General features: G+C 38.2%; 1 protein-coding gene across 4 annotated transcripts in view; it reads left to right on the top strand.

Moving 5' to 3' along the window:
• The window catches only part of DOCK8 (dedicator of cytokinesis 8), a 306,237-nt gene that overhangs the window by 176,523 nt on the left and 111,069 nt on the right, over positions 1-18,645 (top strand). For all 4 annotated transcript variants that reach the window (XM_056806227.1, XM_056806228.1, XM_056806230.1 and 1 more), the window contains 6 exons: positions 6,993-7,110; positions 11,686-11,756; positions 13,399-13,537; positions 14,183-14,284; positions 16,000-16,095; positions 18,031-18,265. In XM_056806227.1, the coding sequence (XP_056662205.1) occupies positions 6,993-7,110; positions 11,686-11,756; positions 13,399-13,537; positions 14,183-14,284; positions 16,000-16,095; positions 18,031-18,265 (761 nt within the window). The remainder of the gene's footprint in view (positions 1-6,992; positions 7,111-11,685; positions 11,757-13,398; positions 13,538-14,182; positions 14,285-15,999; positions 16,096-18,030; positions 18,266-18,645) is intronic.

Here is an 18,645-nt window from a genome sequence, read left to right as displayed (position 1 = left end):
CTTCTGTCTCTTCTTTAGTCTGACTTAGTTCAACAGTTCAGTCAAAAGCGTCCAGCTGTTAAAACACGTGGCAAATTCTTGTTTGCTTTTTCTGACCTTCTCCCCAAACACAATTGCAAAATGCAGCAGCCCCTTTGCCAGTCCATCCATTTCCTTTTGGGGGTAAAAGAATCTGGTATGTTTTTCTTCTTGCATATTTACAAACAAGCAGTTTTCTGTTGTGCTGGATAAAGAATAGGTCACACCTAGGAAGAACCAAACCAATCATTTTTGCAATGTCACTTTCAAAAGTGGCTGAATCCTGATTTGGTTTATTTTCTAGCTGCATTTCAGGAAAACTTCCCAGTGGATTCCTAGGACTATGGGAAAATCATGGGACAGGAAAGAGGAGTGTGGGTTTGGTCACTACTTTGGATTAAATATTTCTAAATTCCACTAGTTAACCCCTAGCTTCCTAGAACTGTTCTAATTTAGAGCTGCTAAATTTAAAAAAAATGTTAGAGAGCTGTTGCCTAATCAATGGAAAGAATTTGGCATCCCCAATAATTTATAATCACGTAAAACCATTTAAGTAGCTCTTGGAGGGAAAAAAAGTATGTTAATGAAGGACAGATGTTATATACTGTGAAAAATGATTAAAGAAAACACATTTTCATCAATGTCTGGGGAAGTACAAAATTATACCTAATGACATAAGCCTCCTTTTAACTGATATATAAAGAAAAATTCATAATAACAACATCATCATAAGAAATGGACATTTTGGTAAGCTTATAGCATCAAATACCATCCTGTGCAAGAAACTCTTGGTCTCTTCATTGGGTTATGATCCTGTCCCAGCCTCCTAGCCATGTATGTACCTCAAAGAGCTTTATTTGTGTCAACTTATCCACACAATATGTCCTATTTCATATTCTAGAAACCTACAGTACCTTGAGCTATAGTAGAAAGAGCACCGGACTTGGAGTAAGGAGCCCTGGCTTTGAATCCAGTCCCTGATAATTAAGAGTTGTATAGCCCTGGGTTGCTTGCTTAGCCTTACTGAGACGGAGCTGTCTTGTCTTTCAAATGGGAGTCACAGCTTCCATTTTACCTGCTTCGTACAATTATTGTTCAAGAGACACATTTTGTAAGCCTTAAGGTTTACTTAATTAATGGAAGTTAATAGCTGTATAATAAAGTATTAGACTGAAATTTCATGACAGCAAGAGTCTTGTCTCATTCAAATTTTGTAGGGTAACACAGTGTGTTTGTATTAAATTGATTTGACAAATGAGGCAAATATGATTTAACCTGCATGAAAACTTTGTAGTAAAAATGATCTTGTCCAGGGAAAATCAGAGAAGGAAAAATGGTTATTCTTCTAGTCATATCTGCCTTAAATGATATTATCAGGTTGAAAGTAACTGACTGGCTTCAAATCAGTCAGTGACTTGAGGGGGGTGGGGGGACAGAGTTATCTACCCCAGGCATATAAAGACTTCCCCTGGCAGAAGCAGTGGTTGAGAACAATTTATTCCAACAGCCATGAAGGTGGCAGAAATGGGTGCTAGGGAGCACTTAGACCTTGGATAGACATAGAAGAAGCCATGGCCATCTACTGCATCCCGAGCCATCACTGGCTGTCTTGACTTTGGCCTTGCCACTGGACTTTGATGACTTGGAAGAGAGAATGAGGCCATTGACTTTGGGCAACTCTGACTTATTTAAATCCAATTCATAACTGAGTTCCAAAACTGTAATATCATTTTGAACTTCTAGTATGAAAGACAAAAACAGTAACTCTTCCTCATTGCTATGAACTCTCCTCCTAAGCCTCCACATATCTTATTTTCTCCCCGTTTACCCTAAGATCTAATTTTTGATCTTCCAAAGACTATTGTGATCACGTTCCACTCACAATAATATTACATTGAAAGGCAACTTTGGGTAGTGATTAGGGGGCTAGTCTTGAAGTCAATGAGATGAGTTCAAATCCTGCCTCTGATACCAACTGGAATCTAGAGCAAATCATAAAACTTCTCTGAACTGCATTACTGTCTCCTCTTCTGTGAAATGGGTATAATAATGCTGCTAGAAACCTTTACACTGAATGATGTTAGGATCAGTTGAGAAAATATAATTAAATCACTATATATGTTCATAATTCTTATCAGAACCACCAACCCCAATTCCAAACTGTCATCAGCTATCTCTACCACCACTCATATTCATCCTAGCTCAGATTCTTTTTTTACTAAAATTTTATTTTTTAATTCAAATACATGAAAAAACAAATTTCCTACATTCAGTTTCTTTTAAGTTTCTCACAAAATTCTCACCCTCTCTTTTCTCTCCCCATCCCTGAAACTGCAAACAACCTGATAGAGATTTTACCTGTGTAGTATTGTGAAACATCTTTCCATATCTATTCTTTTTTGAAAGAGAACTTGAACACATGAGAGAAAAGTGAAGAAATAAAGTGAGGAGACAGCAAGAATCATGTAACCATGGAAAAAAGAAAAATGTCAAAAAAAAAGAAGTAAAGTGAAATATAGTATGTCACAATTTACATTCAGACTCCATCAGTTCTTTCTTTGGAGGCAAATGATATTTTTCATCATGGGTCTTTGAGGATTTTCTCAGATTACTCCATTGCTAGGAAGTGCTAAGTCATTCATAAATGTTCATCCTCTAATATTGCTGTTACTCTGTACAATATTTTACTGGTTCTGCTTGCTTCACTTTGCATCAGTACATGTAATTCTTTCCAGGCTTCTCTTAAATCAACCTTCATATCGTTTCTTATTGAACAGTAATATTCCATTATAATCATATACCCCAATTTGTGTAGCCATTCCCCAGTGGAAGGTGATCCCCTCATTTTTGATTCTTTACTACACCAAAAAGAGCTGCTACCAATATTTTTTCACAAACAGGTCCTTTCTCCCCCACTTTAAAAAAAATCTCTTTAGGATTTGGAGCTAGTCGTGGTTTTCCAGACTCTTAAACTATAACTGATCTATATGTGTACCTGTCTCAGTTGTATTCCCAACAGGACTCCGCTCAATCTCAAATAGTAAGAATTGGGAGGTGCCAGCGATCTGGCAAAAATAAACTGATTCATTAGCTTTGCATTAAAATTTCTTCTTCATCTTCTTAGCTTGTGCCCCCTTCTTTGATTTTTTTTTTTAGTAATTATTCACCACTAACTGTCCTGAAACTAAAAGATAGCAAGGCACTGGAGAGAGGGAGCAGATGGGAAAATGGGCAAAGCAGGGACCGAGAGCCAGAATAGAAATGGTACATGAAAAGGAGACTCACCAGTTACTATCATGCCAGGATAACAAATGACCCTGGGAGAGAGGGGACCATAAACCAGAGGAATCAAAAGGCCCAGGACCTGCTGCCACCTATTCATATCATGGCCTTGGAGGGGACAGGGTGTCATGCCACAGAATCCTTATGATATTCTGTTTCTTTACTCATAAACTTATCCTCTGGAAATATATCATTTACCTATGCTTTGAGCATGCAAATGCAAAATATTAAAGCCAAAACTTCCTGTATTCTTATTACTTAAACCTTGTCAACATACTTTATACGGCACTCTTTATTGATCAAGCAGAAGAGAGCCTTTCAAAGGCTTTAGAATACATTATAAAAAACTTATTGTAATAAATATCTTGTCAGGTTAAAAGTGGAATGTTTAAAGCAGAGCTTCTTAACCTTTTTTTGATCTCATCGACACCTTTGGCAGTCTGGTAAAGCTAATGGATGTCTCCTTGGAATTTTTAAATGCATAAAATAAAATGTGTAGGAGTACAAAAGAAAAAATAAAATTTAAAATATATAGGATTACAAGGAGAAAAGGAAAGAGAGAAGGGAATAAAACACGGTGCCTACTATGTGCCAGGCACTTTTTACAAATATCTCACTTGCTCCTTAAAGCAACCCTGTGAGGTAGCTGTTGTTATTATTCTAGTATTACAATTGAGGAAACTGAGGCAAACAGAAGTTTAAGTGACTTGCCCAAAGTCAGATTTGAACCAAGGTCCTTCTGACTCCAGGCCTGGCACTCTATCCACTGAACCACCATCTGCCCAAGAGGATAAATGATATTGAAATGCAGTTATTGATGTACTTTTTAAAATTCAAGGATCCTAGATTGAGTGTGCATATTTATTACAAGGGATTGGGTTTTTTGGAATGGATAATAATGCGGTTATGTTGCCTTCCCTCTCCCCCCCCAAAAGAAGAGAAAATCGTTAAAGAATATTTCAATACATAAAAGATGACAGAAGGAATCACAGAATAGTAAACACTTTAAAAGGTCCAGGTTGCATTTTTAAACAAAAAAGTGAATTTTGCATAAATGGTTCTTGTATGGTTTTATGGTATTATTCATGGTTTGTGTATAATTCTTTTCAACTCTATATGTGGAGATATTTGTTTTATTTGATATAAAAGGAAAATATACAGTTTTTATATGTAAAATACAATAAGTCTGATAGCAAGTAGCATGGCTTGATTTCAGCACCTCCTTTTTGCCTGTCTAAACCTTATCCCTTGCCCCTAAGTTTGTGTGGCCAAGACTCTTCCTTGGCCTTCTAACAGTGTAGAGTGATGATTAATCATCTAGTTTTCTGTGTATATGTTTGTTTGTTTGTTTTTAATTTATGGCTTCGATCTGTGATTTAATTGTGTATGGAGAATTCCCAATGAGAATAATCCCTTTACCAATGCCTATCAGCAACTATTCTGTAATTCAAAATGTTATCACTGAAAGGCTAAATAATTTGCCCAGGGTCACAGGATCAATATGTGACAAAGGTAAGATTTGAACCCAAGGCTTTCCTGGCTCCAATCTTGTTTCCTGCCTCTATCATTTATATTACACACACACACACACACACACACACACACACACACACACACACACACACACCATCTCTTTTCAGAGTTGCCAAAAGAAAGAAAAAGAAAACAGGTTTCATCTACTATAATAGTAATGTTTATAATATAGCAGTGCCTATCTCTACTTTTGTTTCGGAGTTCAAACAGTTTGTTAGCGACATGCCTTGGGGGCATCATTACAAAACAATATATGTTTCCCCGTTAATTGTATTTTTATGGTGTGTGTGTGTGTGTGTGTGTGTGTGTGTGTGTGTGTTTAGTGACGGGGGTGGACTTAAGGATGTGTGGTGTCTTCTGCCTTACCAAAATGGTCCTCAAAGTGAAAATATTTGAGATCCGCTAGACTAGACGATTGAATTTTGGAAGCAAAAAAAAAAAACATGATGACAAAAATCATATTTATTCCAGACAAGAAGTCCAAAGTGAGGTGTCAAGGCCAGCATAGTGCCACGTCAGGGTTCAAGGTCTGCATCAGCCTCCGCTTGCCCGTATCTAGACAAGAACCCTACAATTCGTGGCTGATTTGATGAAGACTGAAGAAAAGTTGGTTCTCTACCCTGTAATTGGCTCCATTTCCCCCCCAAAGGCCTGGATTATTGATTGGGCCTGAATCTGATCACAGACAGTGACAATAAGTGCTTTCTTTTCTCTTGCCTCTTTGAGTTTTGAGCGTTGAGAATGTAATCTGGTGGTCAGGCAGCGAGGTTCACTGGACTGAGAGCCTAGAGACAAATTTGGCCTGAGCAGCTTTCTACATGTGTGATCCTGCACGAGCCATTTAACCCCCTTTGTCCAGGCCTTACCATTCTTCTGTCTTAGAACCAATACATACGATGCAAGGTAAAGGGTTAAAAAAAAAGAAGGTAACCCGAATGCTGATGAAAGCTGACACAGATACAGAATGACACAGAATTTTGGCTTGAAGAGACCTCAAATGCATCTGGACTCACTCAGATCCTATAGAATCTTTTCTGTATATTGCACATTAATAGAGTTCTAGGTATACCTATATTTTCACCAAAAAAAAAAAAATCTGGTTGCCTAACCGTAGCTCTATCCTCACCCACTGATCCTTTCTTGCCGCTGGCCTTAGTCAACCAAAGGCTGGTCTTTCATTCTATAAAACCAGAGGGGGAGAGTGCTAATACCTGGGGGATCAGGAGAGCCCACCCCCCATAGAAGGAGGCACCTGAATGGGCTCTTCAGGAAGCTAATGATTCTGTGAGGGAGAGGCGAGGGAGTCTCACCTTATCAGGAATGTACTCCCTGATACATTTTTTTTAAACCTTACCTTCCATCTTGGAATCAATACTGTAATAAATAAAGAACATGGAAAGAAGTATTGGGTGATAATCCATGTATAACCCAGTGAACTTGCTTGTCAGGAGGGGGAGAAGGAAAAGGGGAGAGAGACAACAAGAATCATGTCACCATGGAAAAAAAATTTTAAATAAAAACAAAAATAAATAAAATTAATCAATACTGTATATTAGTTCAAAGGCAGAAGAATGACAAGGGCTCGGCGATAGAGGTTAAGTGACTTCCCTGGCATTACACAACTAGGAAGTATCTGAGATCAAATTTGAACCCAGAACCTCTCATCTCCAGCCCTAGCTTTCAATCTACTGAGCCATCTAGTTGCCCCCTCTCTCTTCTGCCCCCCACCATTACATTTCTGAAGCAGGAACTAGAAGATCATGTGTGGAGAGCAATTTACCTGGAAAGAGAAATGAGCAAAGGTGAATAATATGTAATAAGACCATAAAGGTCCGGAAACTTCATTTTTTTCATTATTTCACTTTGACTTCCTGTTAATGATCCAGTCATTCGTATTCTTATAGTCATTGCATGTTCTCTTCATTCTTCTTATTTTACTCTATGACAGTTTGTACAAAGAGAATGCTCCATTTTAATTTCTTTCTCCTACAAAAAGAACTCTTACATATAAAGAACAGAACTTTTGCAATTTATTTATTACATTTATTAATTATCTCCACTTTGGATTAAGGGCTTTCTTTTTTACTCAGTCTCAAACTCTACCATCAAACCTCAGACACTTCTTCATCTATTTCTTCCTCTTTTTTTTTCTTTTCCAGAAATCTTCTCTATGTCTACCCACAGAGGCTGAACTTTGCCAACAGAATGGCATCTGCAAGGAACATTACAATTAAGACCCAGTTTATGTGTGGAGAAGATGCTAACAGTGCCATGCCGGTAATGTGGGAAATAAATGTCTATTTCTAAACCAGAGTAGGTAAAAAACAAAACATAACAAAAATCACTTGTGAATCTGAACTGCAGTCCTGGACCCCAGAAGCCACTGTGTCCCAGTGAGATAGGTAGTGGCTAGTATAATGTCATTTTCTGGAAGAACCTGGAGCACTAAAGGCCCATCCTTTACCTAAGGAGCCCTACTTTAAGCCATGCAACCTTAGCTGTACAGATAACAGGCAGAAATTTTCCCCCACAATCAACAGAAGAAAAAAGTTGCCTTCCTAATACAAGAGGCAAAGAGAACTATTTGGTTTATCCCTTATTTCCAAAGCTGCTCTCTAAAGAGGGCATTGTTATCCATTGACCCAACCCCAGTCTCATCTACTAGTCAATGTGGATATCCTGTAATTTTTTCAGTGCAAGGAACTCCAAATAAGAAAACTTCATCCAATGTATTTGTTCTGCAACCTAAAAGTTGCCTGGGATGCCAAGACATTAAATAACTTGCCCTGCATCCTATAGCCACTCCATGTCAGACTCAGATCTTGAAGCTAGGTTGTTCTGACTTTGTGGCTGTCTCTATCAGTTATAGAAAGCCAGGTAGTGCAGTGGACAAGAGCCCTGGACTTGAAGTCAGGAAAACCCGAGTTTAAATCTAGTCTCAGACACTTATTAGTTGTGTGATTCTGGGCAAGTCACTTACTTCTTCTCTGCCTACATTTCCTCATCTGTAAAATAGGAATAAAAATAGCATCTACTTCACAGAATTTTTGTAGGGATCAACTGAGATGACAATATGTAAAGCACTTTGCAAAATTTAAAGCACTAAATGTAATGTCGATGATGAAAATCAGATGGTGATGTGATGGTAGTGGTGATGATGATGACTGATGTGGTGGGGATTAATGATGATGATGATGGTATTGGTAGTGGTGTTGGTGCTGGTGATAGTGATGATGGTGATGGTAATGATGGTGGTGGTGGTGGTGGTGGTGGTGGTGGTGGTGATGGTGATAAAAGACTGATAAATGGATCCCCAACTCTAATGGGTCCTTTTAACCTGCAGAGTCCAGACCCCAGCAGCAGACTAGCATATCTCATCTGAGAATCAGCCTAGCTAAGTTTGGAAAGATCAATGACAAGATTAGCTCCAGAAAGAATTTTTTTGACTAGAACTCACCTATATTGTCTCCTAAACAGTAAAATGGTTTTGATCTGCATCAGTTAGAGACCATATCCATGCCAATGAAATCACAGGTACTTGATGGATTAGAGTTGAAGATGTAATTGTTAATAGACAAAGTACAGACCTCTTAGGGACTCAGAGTTCTAAGATTTACTCACATGAACTCCACATGCTGTGGTCCTCATTATTTTCCATTAATTTATCAGACCAGATTGAGCTACACTCCTCAAATTAATTTATTCCAACTCTCCAGATAGTAATGAACCATCATCCAATCCTAGATTTCTCCTCCTTCTCATTGTGCTCAAAGGAAAGCCAATATTCTTCTTGTACTTTCTAATAGAATTGGTAGAGATAGTTAAGGGAGAGGTTTTGGATAATCAGGAAGAAAGCAAATTTCCTAGAAGAGTATTCCCCAACTTCTTGCTCTCCCTGGAAAATTACCTGTTAATTCCTCAAGTTAACGGTTTGGGAAAAAATGTACAAGACCAAGGTTCTATCCTGAAGTCAGAGAATAATAAGTACCTAATTTTAAGCAGAGCACTGATACTTACATATCAGGGGTAGAACCCACAACTCTTCATTCTTTTGTGGGTTTTTTGAAATTTTTATTTAATTAGATGATTTCGAATATTTTTCCATGGTTACAAGACTCATGTTCTTTCCCATTCCTCCCTCCACACCCTCCCGTATCTGATGCACTGGGTTTAACGTGTCATTGATTAAGACCTATTTCCATATTAGTAATATTTGCACTAGGATGATCATTTAGAGGCTACATCCCCAATCATATCCCCATCAACCCATGTGATCAAGCAGTTGTTTTTCTTCTGTGTTTCTATTCCCACAGTTTTTCCTCTGAATGTGGATAGTGGTTTTTCTCATAGATCCCTCTGGGTCATTCAGGATCCCTGAATGGAGAAGTCCATTACATTCGATTGTACCACAGTGTATTAGTCTCTGTGTACAATGTTCTCCTGGCTCTGCTCCTCTCACTCTGCATCACTTCCTGGAGGTTGTTCCAGTCGCCATGGAACTCCTCCACTTTATTATTCCTTTTAGCACAATAGTATTCCATCACCAACAGATACCACAATTTGTTCAGCCATTCCCCAATTGAAGGGCATCCCCTCATTTTCCAATTTTTGGCCACCACAAAGAGTGTAGCTATGAATATTCTTTTTTTTTTTTAATTTTTATAGTATTTTATTTGATCATTTCCATGCATTTTTCATTAAAGACAAAGATCATTTTCTTTTCCTCCCTCCCACCCCCCCGTGGCCGACGTGTGATTCCACTGGTATCATATGTGTTCTTGACTTGAACCCATTGCCATGTTGTTAGTATTTGCATCAGAGTGTTCGCTCCGAGTCTTTCCTCTGTCATGTCCCCTCAGCCATTGTAGTCAGGCAGTTGCTTTTCCTTGGTGTTTCTATTCCCTCAGTTTGTCCTCTGCTTTTGGATAGTGTTTTTTTCTCCTTGATCCCTGCAGATTGTGCAGGGACGTTACACCACCACTAATGGAGAAGTCCATTACGTTCGATGATACCACAGTGTGTTTGTCTCTGTGTACAATGTTCTCCTGGTTCTGCTCCTCTCGCTCTGCATCACTTCCTGGAGGTTGTTCCAGTTCACATGGAAATCCTCCACTTTATTATTCCTTTGAGCACAATAGTATTCCATCACCAACATATACCACAATTTGTTCAGCCATTCCCCGATTGAAGGGCATCCCCTCATTTTCCAATTTTTGGCCACCACAAAGAGCGCAGCTATGAATATTTTTGTACAAGTCTTTTTGTCCATTATCTCTTTGGGGTACAAACCCAGCAGTGCTATGGCTGGATCAAAGGGTAGACATTCTTTTATCGCCCTTTGTGCATAGTTCCAAATTGCCCTCCAGAATGGCTGGATCAGTTCACAACCCCACCAGCAATGAATTAATGTCCCTACTTTGCCACATCCCCTCCAGCATTCATTACTTTCCATAACTGTCATGTTAGCCAATCTGCTAGGTGTGAGGTGATACCTCAGAGTTGTTTTGATTTGCATCTCTCTGATTATAAGAGATGTGGAACACTTCTTCATGTGCTTATTAATAGTTTTGATTTCTTTATCTGAAAACTGTCTATCCATGTCCCTTGCCCATTTATCAATTGGGGAATGGCTTGATTTTTTGTACAATTGATTTAGCTCTTTATAAATTTGAGTAATTAAACCTTTGTCAGAGGTTTTTATGAAGATTTTTTCCCAACTTGTTGTTTTCCTTCTGATTTTAGTTACATTGCTTTTGTTTGTACAAAAGCCTTTTAATTTGATGTAGTCGAAATTATTTATTTTACATTTTGTGATTCTCTCTATGTCTTGCTTGGTTTTAAAGTCTTTCCCTTCCCAAAGGTCTGACATGTATACTATTCTGTGTTTACCCAATTTACTTATGGTTTCCTTCTTTATGTTTAAGTCTTTCACCCATTTTGAATTTATCTTGGTGTAGGGTGTGAGGTGTTGATCTCTTCCTAGTCTCTCCCACACTGTCTTCCAATTTTCCCAGCAGTTCTTATCAAATAGTGAATTTTTGTCCCAAGACCTGGGATCTTTGGGTTTATCGTATACTATCTGGCTGAGGTCGCTTTCCCCCAGTCTATTCCACTGATCCTCCTTTCTGTCTCTTAGCCAGTACCAAATTGTTTTGATGACTGCTGCTTTGTAATATAGTTTGAGGTCTGGGACTGCTAGGCCCCCCTCATTAGTGTTTTTTTTCATTATTTCCCTGGATATCCTTGATCTTTTGTTATTCCAAATTAACTTTGTTATGCTTTTTTCCAAATCAGTAAAGAAATTTTTTGGGAGTTCCATGGGTATGGCACTAAATAGATAAATAAGTTTGGGCAGGATAGTCATTTTTATTATGTTGGCTCGTCCTACCCATGAGCAGTTAATGTTTTTCCAATTGCTCAAGTCTAGTTTTAGTTGTGTGGCGAGTGTTTTGTAGTTGTGTTCAAGCTATGAATATTCTTGTACAAGTCTTTTTCTCCATTATCTCTTTGGGGTGCAGACCCAGCAGTGCTATGGCTGGGTCAAAGGGCAGACAGACTTTTATCACCCTTTGGGCATAGTTCCAAATTGCCCTCCAGAATGGTTGGATCAATTCACAACTCCACCAGCAATGAATTAATGTCCTGACTTTGTCACATCTCCTCCAGCATTCATTACTTTCCTCTGCTGTCATGTTGGCCAATCTGCTAGGTGTGAGGTGGTACCTCAGATCATAGCTCTTCATTCTTTGTTTAGCATACCAGAACACTGTAGTTGGGATTAAGATGCTGTGCTAACATTTCATACACATAGACATAACTGTTGTCTTGGTTTCTTCTATTTGTGGGAGACAGGTTATCTTTGGAAAGTCTAGTGGCCCTGAATTTCTGCAAGAAGTATACACAGCCATCACATACCATAACAAGTAAGTACATTTTAAAAATGTAATACCAAGATGTTTCATTATTTTTGTCTCTCCTAAAAATTCTATGCCTTCTAGCCATTTTCTTTTTTATTTCCTTGTAATTTTTATTCTTTGGACAGCTAGGTAGTGCAATGGACAGAGTGACAGGCCTAAAGTCAGGAAGACTTATCTTCTTGAAGTTCAAATCCACCCTCAGACACTTGCTAGATATATGACCCTGGGCAAGTCCCTTTACTCTGTTTGCCTCACTTTCCTCATCTGTCAAATGAGCTGGAGAAGGAAATAGCCAACCACTCCAGTATCTTTGCCAAGAAAACCCCAAATGGGGTCACAAAGAGTTAGACATGATTAAAAAACAATTGAACAAGAAACTTCTGTTTTACCTTTTTTTTCAATTAATGAGCAATTATTTTCTATACCATCCCTCTTCTTCTCCAATGTTAAAAAATAAAGAAAAACATATTCCATGTGGCAAATACCATAATCAAGCAAAGCAAATTCCCTATTAGCTATGTCCAAAAACATGTCTCATTCTGCATTTTGAGCCGTAACCTCTTTGTTAGGAGGAAGGCAGAAGGCTTCTTCATGGGTCCTCTGGAATTATGTTTGGTATTGTATTGATCAGAGTTCTTAAGTGTTTTAAAGGTTATATATCTTTAATATATTGTTATTGTATAAATTGTTCTCCTGGTTCTTCCCACTTCCCTATTCATCAGTTCACACCCAAGTCTTTCCAGTTTTCATTGAGACCATCCCTTTCATATTTCTTGTGGCCTAATAGTATTCCATTTTATTCACATGCCATAATTTCTTCAACCCCCTCCCAAGTGATGGCACTTCCTAATTTTCCAATTCTTTTCCACTACAAAAAAGAACTGTCATAAGTATTTTTCTTCATATGGGTCTTTCTTCTCTCTCTTTGATCTCTTTTGGGAATCTTCCAACCATTTTCATTATGTTGAAACAAAGGAAGAAGAAGGTCCAGACTCCCAATTCTTTCACTTGTTCCTCCAGTTAAAAACCATATTTATTTTAAAGGAAATTTAAGAGGGAAAAGCTTTCAGGAAATGATCTTTAATAACCATGACAGAGCAGAGTCTCATAACAGTTTCCAAATTATGTTATTCTTCCTTCACAAGTAGAAAACAGATTTGTTCACTCCCCACTGAGACAAAGAACAGATTCTAATTATATACTTTGAGTTTGTTGTTTTTATTTCTGCAATACCTTTTAATGTGTGTACCTAATTTTTTAATAAATGGAAGTTAGCCAAAAATATAATATCTCCCTCATGGCCTTCCCAGGGTATGAATAGAATTTTTAAAAAAATCAATCACTTATCCCCCACTACCCAGCCCTGACCAGTATGGATTCTAAGGCAGAAGGTAAAAGTCTTTAAAAAATTTATTTGATAAAAATATATTAAGCACTGTATGTTCCAGGCACTGTGCTAAGTGCATGGGATACAAAAGGAGGCAAAAGGCAAGTCCTGACCTTAAGGAGTTCAAAATCTAATGGGAAAAACAAAAGGGGAAAGGTCAAGAGTCCAGGACAGGGTAGGGGGCAGGAGTTGCCTTTGAAGTTATAATCTATAGAAAGGACAGTTTTCATTCAGTCCTGATTCTCAGTGCTTTCCAAACAGGTCTCCTGACTTTTATGAAGAAGTGAAAATTAAACTACCTGCTAAGCTCACAGTCAATCACCATCTTCTGTTCACATTCTACCATATCAGCTGTCATCAAAAGCAGGGCACTTCGGTAGAAAGTATCCTGGGATATTCGGTGAGTTGATTTCAAACCTGATGACTCTCATTCTACTTTCCTTGGGCCTTCAGAATCCCTGGAGAAATAAATAACTAAACCCTAGCCTTCTTCTTTCAGCTGCAGCAAAACCTGCTAGAACCTTTTATAGTTCAGGGCAGAAATCACAGGAAGATCTTCACTTGGGAAATAACAGATTCTTAGAAATGGAAAGAGCACGGAGATAATAGATATTGGAAGAATGATCATTTATGCCACTATAATTACAAACCCATCTTTTCCATGTTTTAATATAGATGTGCCATATAAGACCAATTTTTAATTAAGGAAAAACTATGGCGTTTTTCACATAAAAACTATTAAAAAGTACAACAAATGTTTATACTGTCATAGTAAAAACTATCTGCCAACAACGGCAAATACAATTTCTTTGGCTCTGAATACAGAAAGAGAGAGGCAGCATTCCAGAGAACCATTGACAATGCCGTCCCTGGAGCTATCAGGAGATTTAAAATTCAAAGAACTGGGCAGAAATTACTGTCTAGGAGAGCATGGGTCAATATCTAATCATTGCTCCCTTGCATTTGATTATGTTGAGCTAGAATGAATTGTCAGAATGAGGTACTGCAATAAATAACAACGCATCGCTTACATCATCTGTTTCAGTGGTTGCCGATTCTCTTTAATGAACGCCTTCAAACTGGACCTTACTGTCTTCCTGTTGCTTTGGAAAAACTGCCCGCCAATTACTCCATGCATTCCCCAGAGGTAATCAGCAAGCTTCCTTCTGCCTGATCTGTATATTTCTTGTCGGTCCTGGTTATTTCCCTGTTGTCTTCTCCACTGGAATGTAAGCCCTTGGAGGGTAGGGTCTCTTTTTGACTTTCTTTGTGTAAATGCTGGTTGAGTGACTGACAAAGAACAACCTATTTCTCTTCATTAAAAAAAAACCAACTTACTTCTGTCTTAGAATCAACATGGGGGGGGGGGCATCTGGGTAGCTCAGGGGTTTGAGAGCCAGCCCTAGAGATGGGAGGTCCTCGGTTCAAATCTGGCCTCAGACGCTTCCCAGCTATGTGACCCTGGGCAAGTCACTTGACCCCCATTGCCTAGCCCTTACCACTCTTCTGCCTTGGAGCCAATACTCAGTATTGACTCCAAGACAGAAGGTAAGAGTTTAAAAAAAAAAAGAAAAGAAAAGACTCAACACTAGGTATCAGTTCCAAGGCAGAAGAGCAGTATGGGCTAGGCAATTGGAATGTAAGTGACTTGTCCAGGGTCATCCAACTAGGAAATGTCTGGGACCAAATTTGAACCCAGGACCTTCTTTCTCTGGCCCTGATCCTTCATCCACTGAGCCACCCCAAACAGAGGTCACTGACAACACAGATCCCAAGAGCAAGCAATATGATAAGAGTAGAAAGTTCCTTTGATCCTTACTAAGTAAGGATCAAAAAAAAAAAAGTTGGGCTAATTGAATTCAAATTCCCTTCTAGTTCTAATATTTTATATTTCTATATCATTTATTTATTATATAGTGTTATATTTATATTTTAAATTATATTCATTATATTTTATATTAATTTATTTTTATATATTCATTATATATTTTATTATTAAATAAAATTTATGGTTTTATTTCCACTCAAAATAAATACTTAGGCTCTTTATAGTTTCCCAAAAGAGCCCCCTTTAATAATAGTATGCTCTTTTAGGAGTGTTTTTGAGAACACAAGCAAGAGTCTAAACAGAGGGTTCTCTAACTAGGTTCCATATGGTTTCCTCTCTGCTTAATTTTCCATTGGCCTTATAGAATTGTTGAAAGGAAGGGGAAGCTATGTGGCTCAGGGGATAGAGAGCAAGGCCTAGAAGTGGGAGAACTCAGGTTCAAATTTGGCTTCAGATGCTTCTGAGCCTAGTGACCCTGAGCAAGTCACTTAACCCCAATTGCCAAGTCCTTACCACTCTTCTGTTTTGGAACCAGTACTTAGAATCCATTCTTAGACAGAAGGTAAAGATTGTTTTTAAAAATTGTTGAAAAGAGAGGTCATCAAAAGGAAAGAGGGATGTTGTAAATTGCTGGGACTGGAGTCAGGAAGAGCTGAGTTCAAATAAAGCCTCACTTACTAGCTCTATGACCCATAGGAAGTCATTTTAAAAAATCTTATTGCCTCAGTTTCCCCAACTGTAAGAGGAGGATAATAATAACACCTATTTCCCATGGCTGTTGTGAAGATCAAATGAAATAATATAAGTAAAGTTAGTGACTAAGAAGTGCTTAATCAATGTTTATTGTCTTCCCTCCCCTAACCTCCTAATAGCCCTTATTGTTGTACTTGAATTTAAGGATTATTGTTATTTTTCTTTGCAATCATTTATACATTTAAATTTTAAAAACATTTATAACGCTTTATATTGCTGCTACATAATCAGAAAAAGAAATCGAGTCGCTGATTTCTCTTCTTGTTTTTCCTTTATCACAGAAAGTTCCTCTACAGAACCCTCCCATTAAATGGGCTGAAGGACACAAAGGCGTATTTAACATTGAGGTACAGGCTGTTTCTTCTGTCCATACCCAGGTAAGGGGCCTAAAGGGTATGTATGGCTACTCTGAGATCAGACTCAATAAGTTTAATGATCAAAAATTTATGAAAAAGACAAATGGAAAACCTGGCTGTTTCCTTTGTACTGGTGGTTTGTGGATGATTCCCTCAATGTGCGTAATCCCTTTACTAAAATAAATAATATCTAATGAGTCCATAACTTAGCAGATAAGATTTGGGCAGCTGCCGGAGGTTTGGGCAAGATAAAGGACTTGCCCACAATCATACAGCTTTGCAGAAGAAGCGGGATGTGAATTCAGACCTCCCTGAATGCAAGTCCAGCCTTCTACAGAGATCTGCTTTGCCCTGGGACTCCTTGGTTGTTTCAGATACAGATAAAAATTAGTCGATTAAACTTCTTGATGAAGCATTCATAAAGATGTTGAAGCTTCTTCTGGGTGTTTTTTTTTTCTTTAAGTCCTTGGAGGTATCAGCTGCCTGAATTGAATCCCTTAGGATTAGGCTGAGAAACTTGGCAAAGACAAGTCATGTAAACCAATTGTCCTTTTCCATTCTTCTACTTAAATGACTGCTTTATTAGGAATCAAAACCATCTCAGATGACCTCCTTCACCTTCACTACTCTTAACTTTTCAAACCTTCTAAAATGATCATCTCTTCTTCTCGCTCCTGTTTCCCTTCTTTATAGAAAAAGAACTATCTCTATAGATTAAAGAAAGTTAGTCCCTCTCTTTGATCTCCTTCTTTCTATATCCTCAGAGATGTGCCTTCAACCGCCTTCTCATCTCCCTAATGCATTTTTAAACTCTCCTCTGTATTAACTCCTTTCACTGTGCCTAAAAATGTGCGAAGGTTTCCCCAGTCCTAAAAGCAAGTAAACAAAACCCCAAACTAGTCTAATCCCATGAAACTACCAGACCATCTATCTCTCTTATACAAAACTTCAGTCACTAGAAGGTAAACTCCTTGAGAGTCTCACTTTTTCTTTGTTGTTTTTTTATCCATTGCTTAGACTATAGCAATCACTTAATAAAGTGTTGATTTATTGATTGATAATGTCACTGCTCAAAAATTCTCAGTTTGGGCTCCTTTGCCTACAACATGGCACCCCCTTTCTTCCCCCTGCATAATGCACTCTGGCTTTCATGCCTTAGTGCTCTCTCACCATCTTCACCTATTAAAAGCTTATCATGACTTTATATTTTAAATGAAACATCATCTTTTCTGAGAAGTCTTCACCAATCCCTTCCAGCTGGACCATTTCCTCCAGAACTCACCTAGCAATTGGCTTTATTTCTCTCTAGTATCCTTATGTCTTGGTGCTTTATTGCCTTCCTTGATTGCAAGCTCCTTGAAGCCAGGAACCACAGTTATCTAAAATCCACTTTTCCCCCAGAACCTATCAGATCCCTCTTCCACTAATAAGTGCTTAAATATTTGTTAAATATTAATTTTAACTAATTAAATTCAATATTAGACATTTATTTCTTGGGTAGGAGGCTTTCTCTCCCTCTTGGATTTTCTGACAGTTTTCCTCCTTCTAATATTTTCCCAGTTTTTATTTTGTTAAATTCATTTTTTCTGCTGATCAACTCACTAGCTGCTTCTTAATAAGGATGCATATTCAGCAGTTCTCTTTCCTTAATAATGTGCTTGCCTTGGATATTGGAATATGCTTAAAGAATTTATCAGGGACTAATTCCAATTTTTCATTCAATTACTATTTATTGAGCACCCATAGGGTATATTCAAGTTATACTAAACAATAAGTCTTTCCCTTAAACCTATCCATCTTAAAGGTTTCGCAACTGTACTTCTTGTCTTCTTTTCTTCCTCCAAAGTACATTTTAATAAATTTTATTCGTCTCTAATTCACTGCTTAGTCTATTGATCTATACCACTTCCCTGAGAGTAGGCCATCACATGCAGCTTCTCTTTTTTTCCTCCATAGGACAACCACCTGGAGAAGTTTTTCACTCTATGTCACTCTCTGGAAAGCCAAGTCACTTTTCCCATCAGAGTGCTGGACCACAAGATCACAGAAGCTAACCTAGAACATGAACTAAAACTGAGCATCATCTGTCTTAATTCCTCCCGCCTGGAGCCCCTTGTGTTGTTTCTGCACCAGATTCTGGATAAGCTCTTTCAGCTGTCAGTACAGCCCATGGTCATTGCAGGCCAGACAGGTAAACTTTGGGCTTTGGGGATAGCACCAAGTCCTGGAAAAAGACTCCTGAAATAAGAAAGGAAGCAGGGGAGGTGGGGGAAGCAACCCATGTACCAAGGACAGAGTTCAGTGTCTCAGAGTTTCCTCATTTGCAAAATGATCAGGAGAAAGAAATAGCAAGTCACTCCAATATTCTTGCTAGGTAGACCCCAAATGGGGTCACAAAGAGTCAGACATGACTAAAACAATGGAACAATACCTCTCTGTCTCTTTGTCATCTGGCAGGGATGGATGGGTTGGATAGGAGAGAGAAAAACCTGAAATCCTTTATCTGGACTTTCTTTAAGCTCTTTTTGTGCATGGAATCTTTTTTTTTTTTAATTCTTGCCTCCCTTCTCA

Source organism: Monodelphis domestica, chromosome 7 (assembly GCF_027887165.1).
Source record: "Monodelphis domestica isolate mMonDom1 chromosome 7, mMonDom1.pri, whole genome shotgun sequence".
Classification (NCBI taxonomy): Eukaryota; Metazoa; Chordata; class Mammalia; order Didelphimorphia; family Didelphidae; genus Monodelphis; species Monodelphis domestica.
The sequence above is the reverse complement of the archived record's forward strand: the minus strand, read 5'-3'. Positions and strand labels throughout refer to the sequence as shown.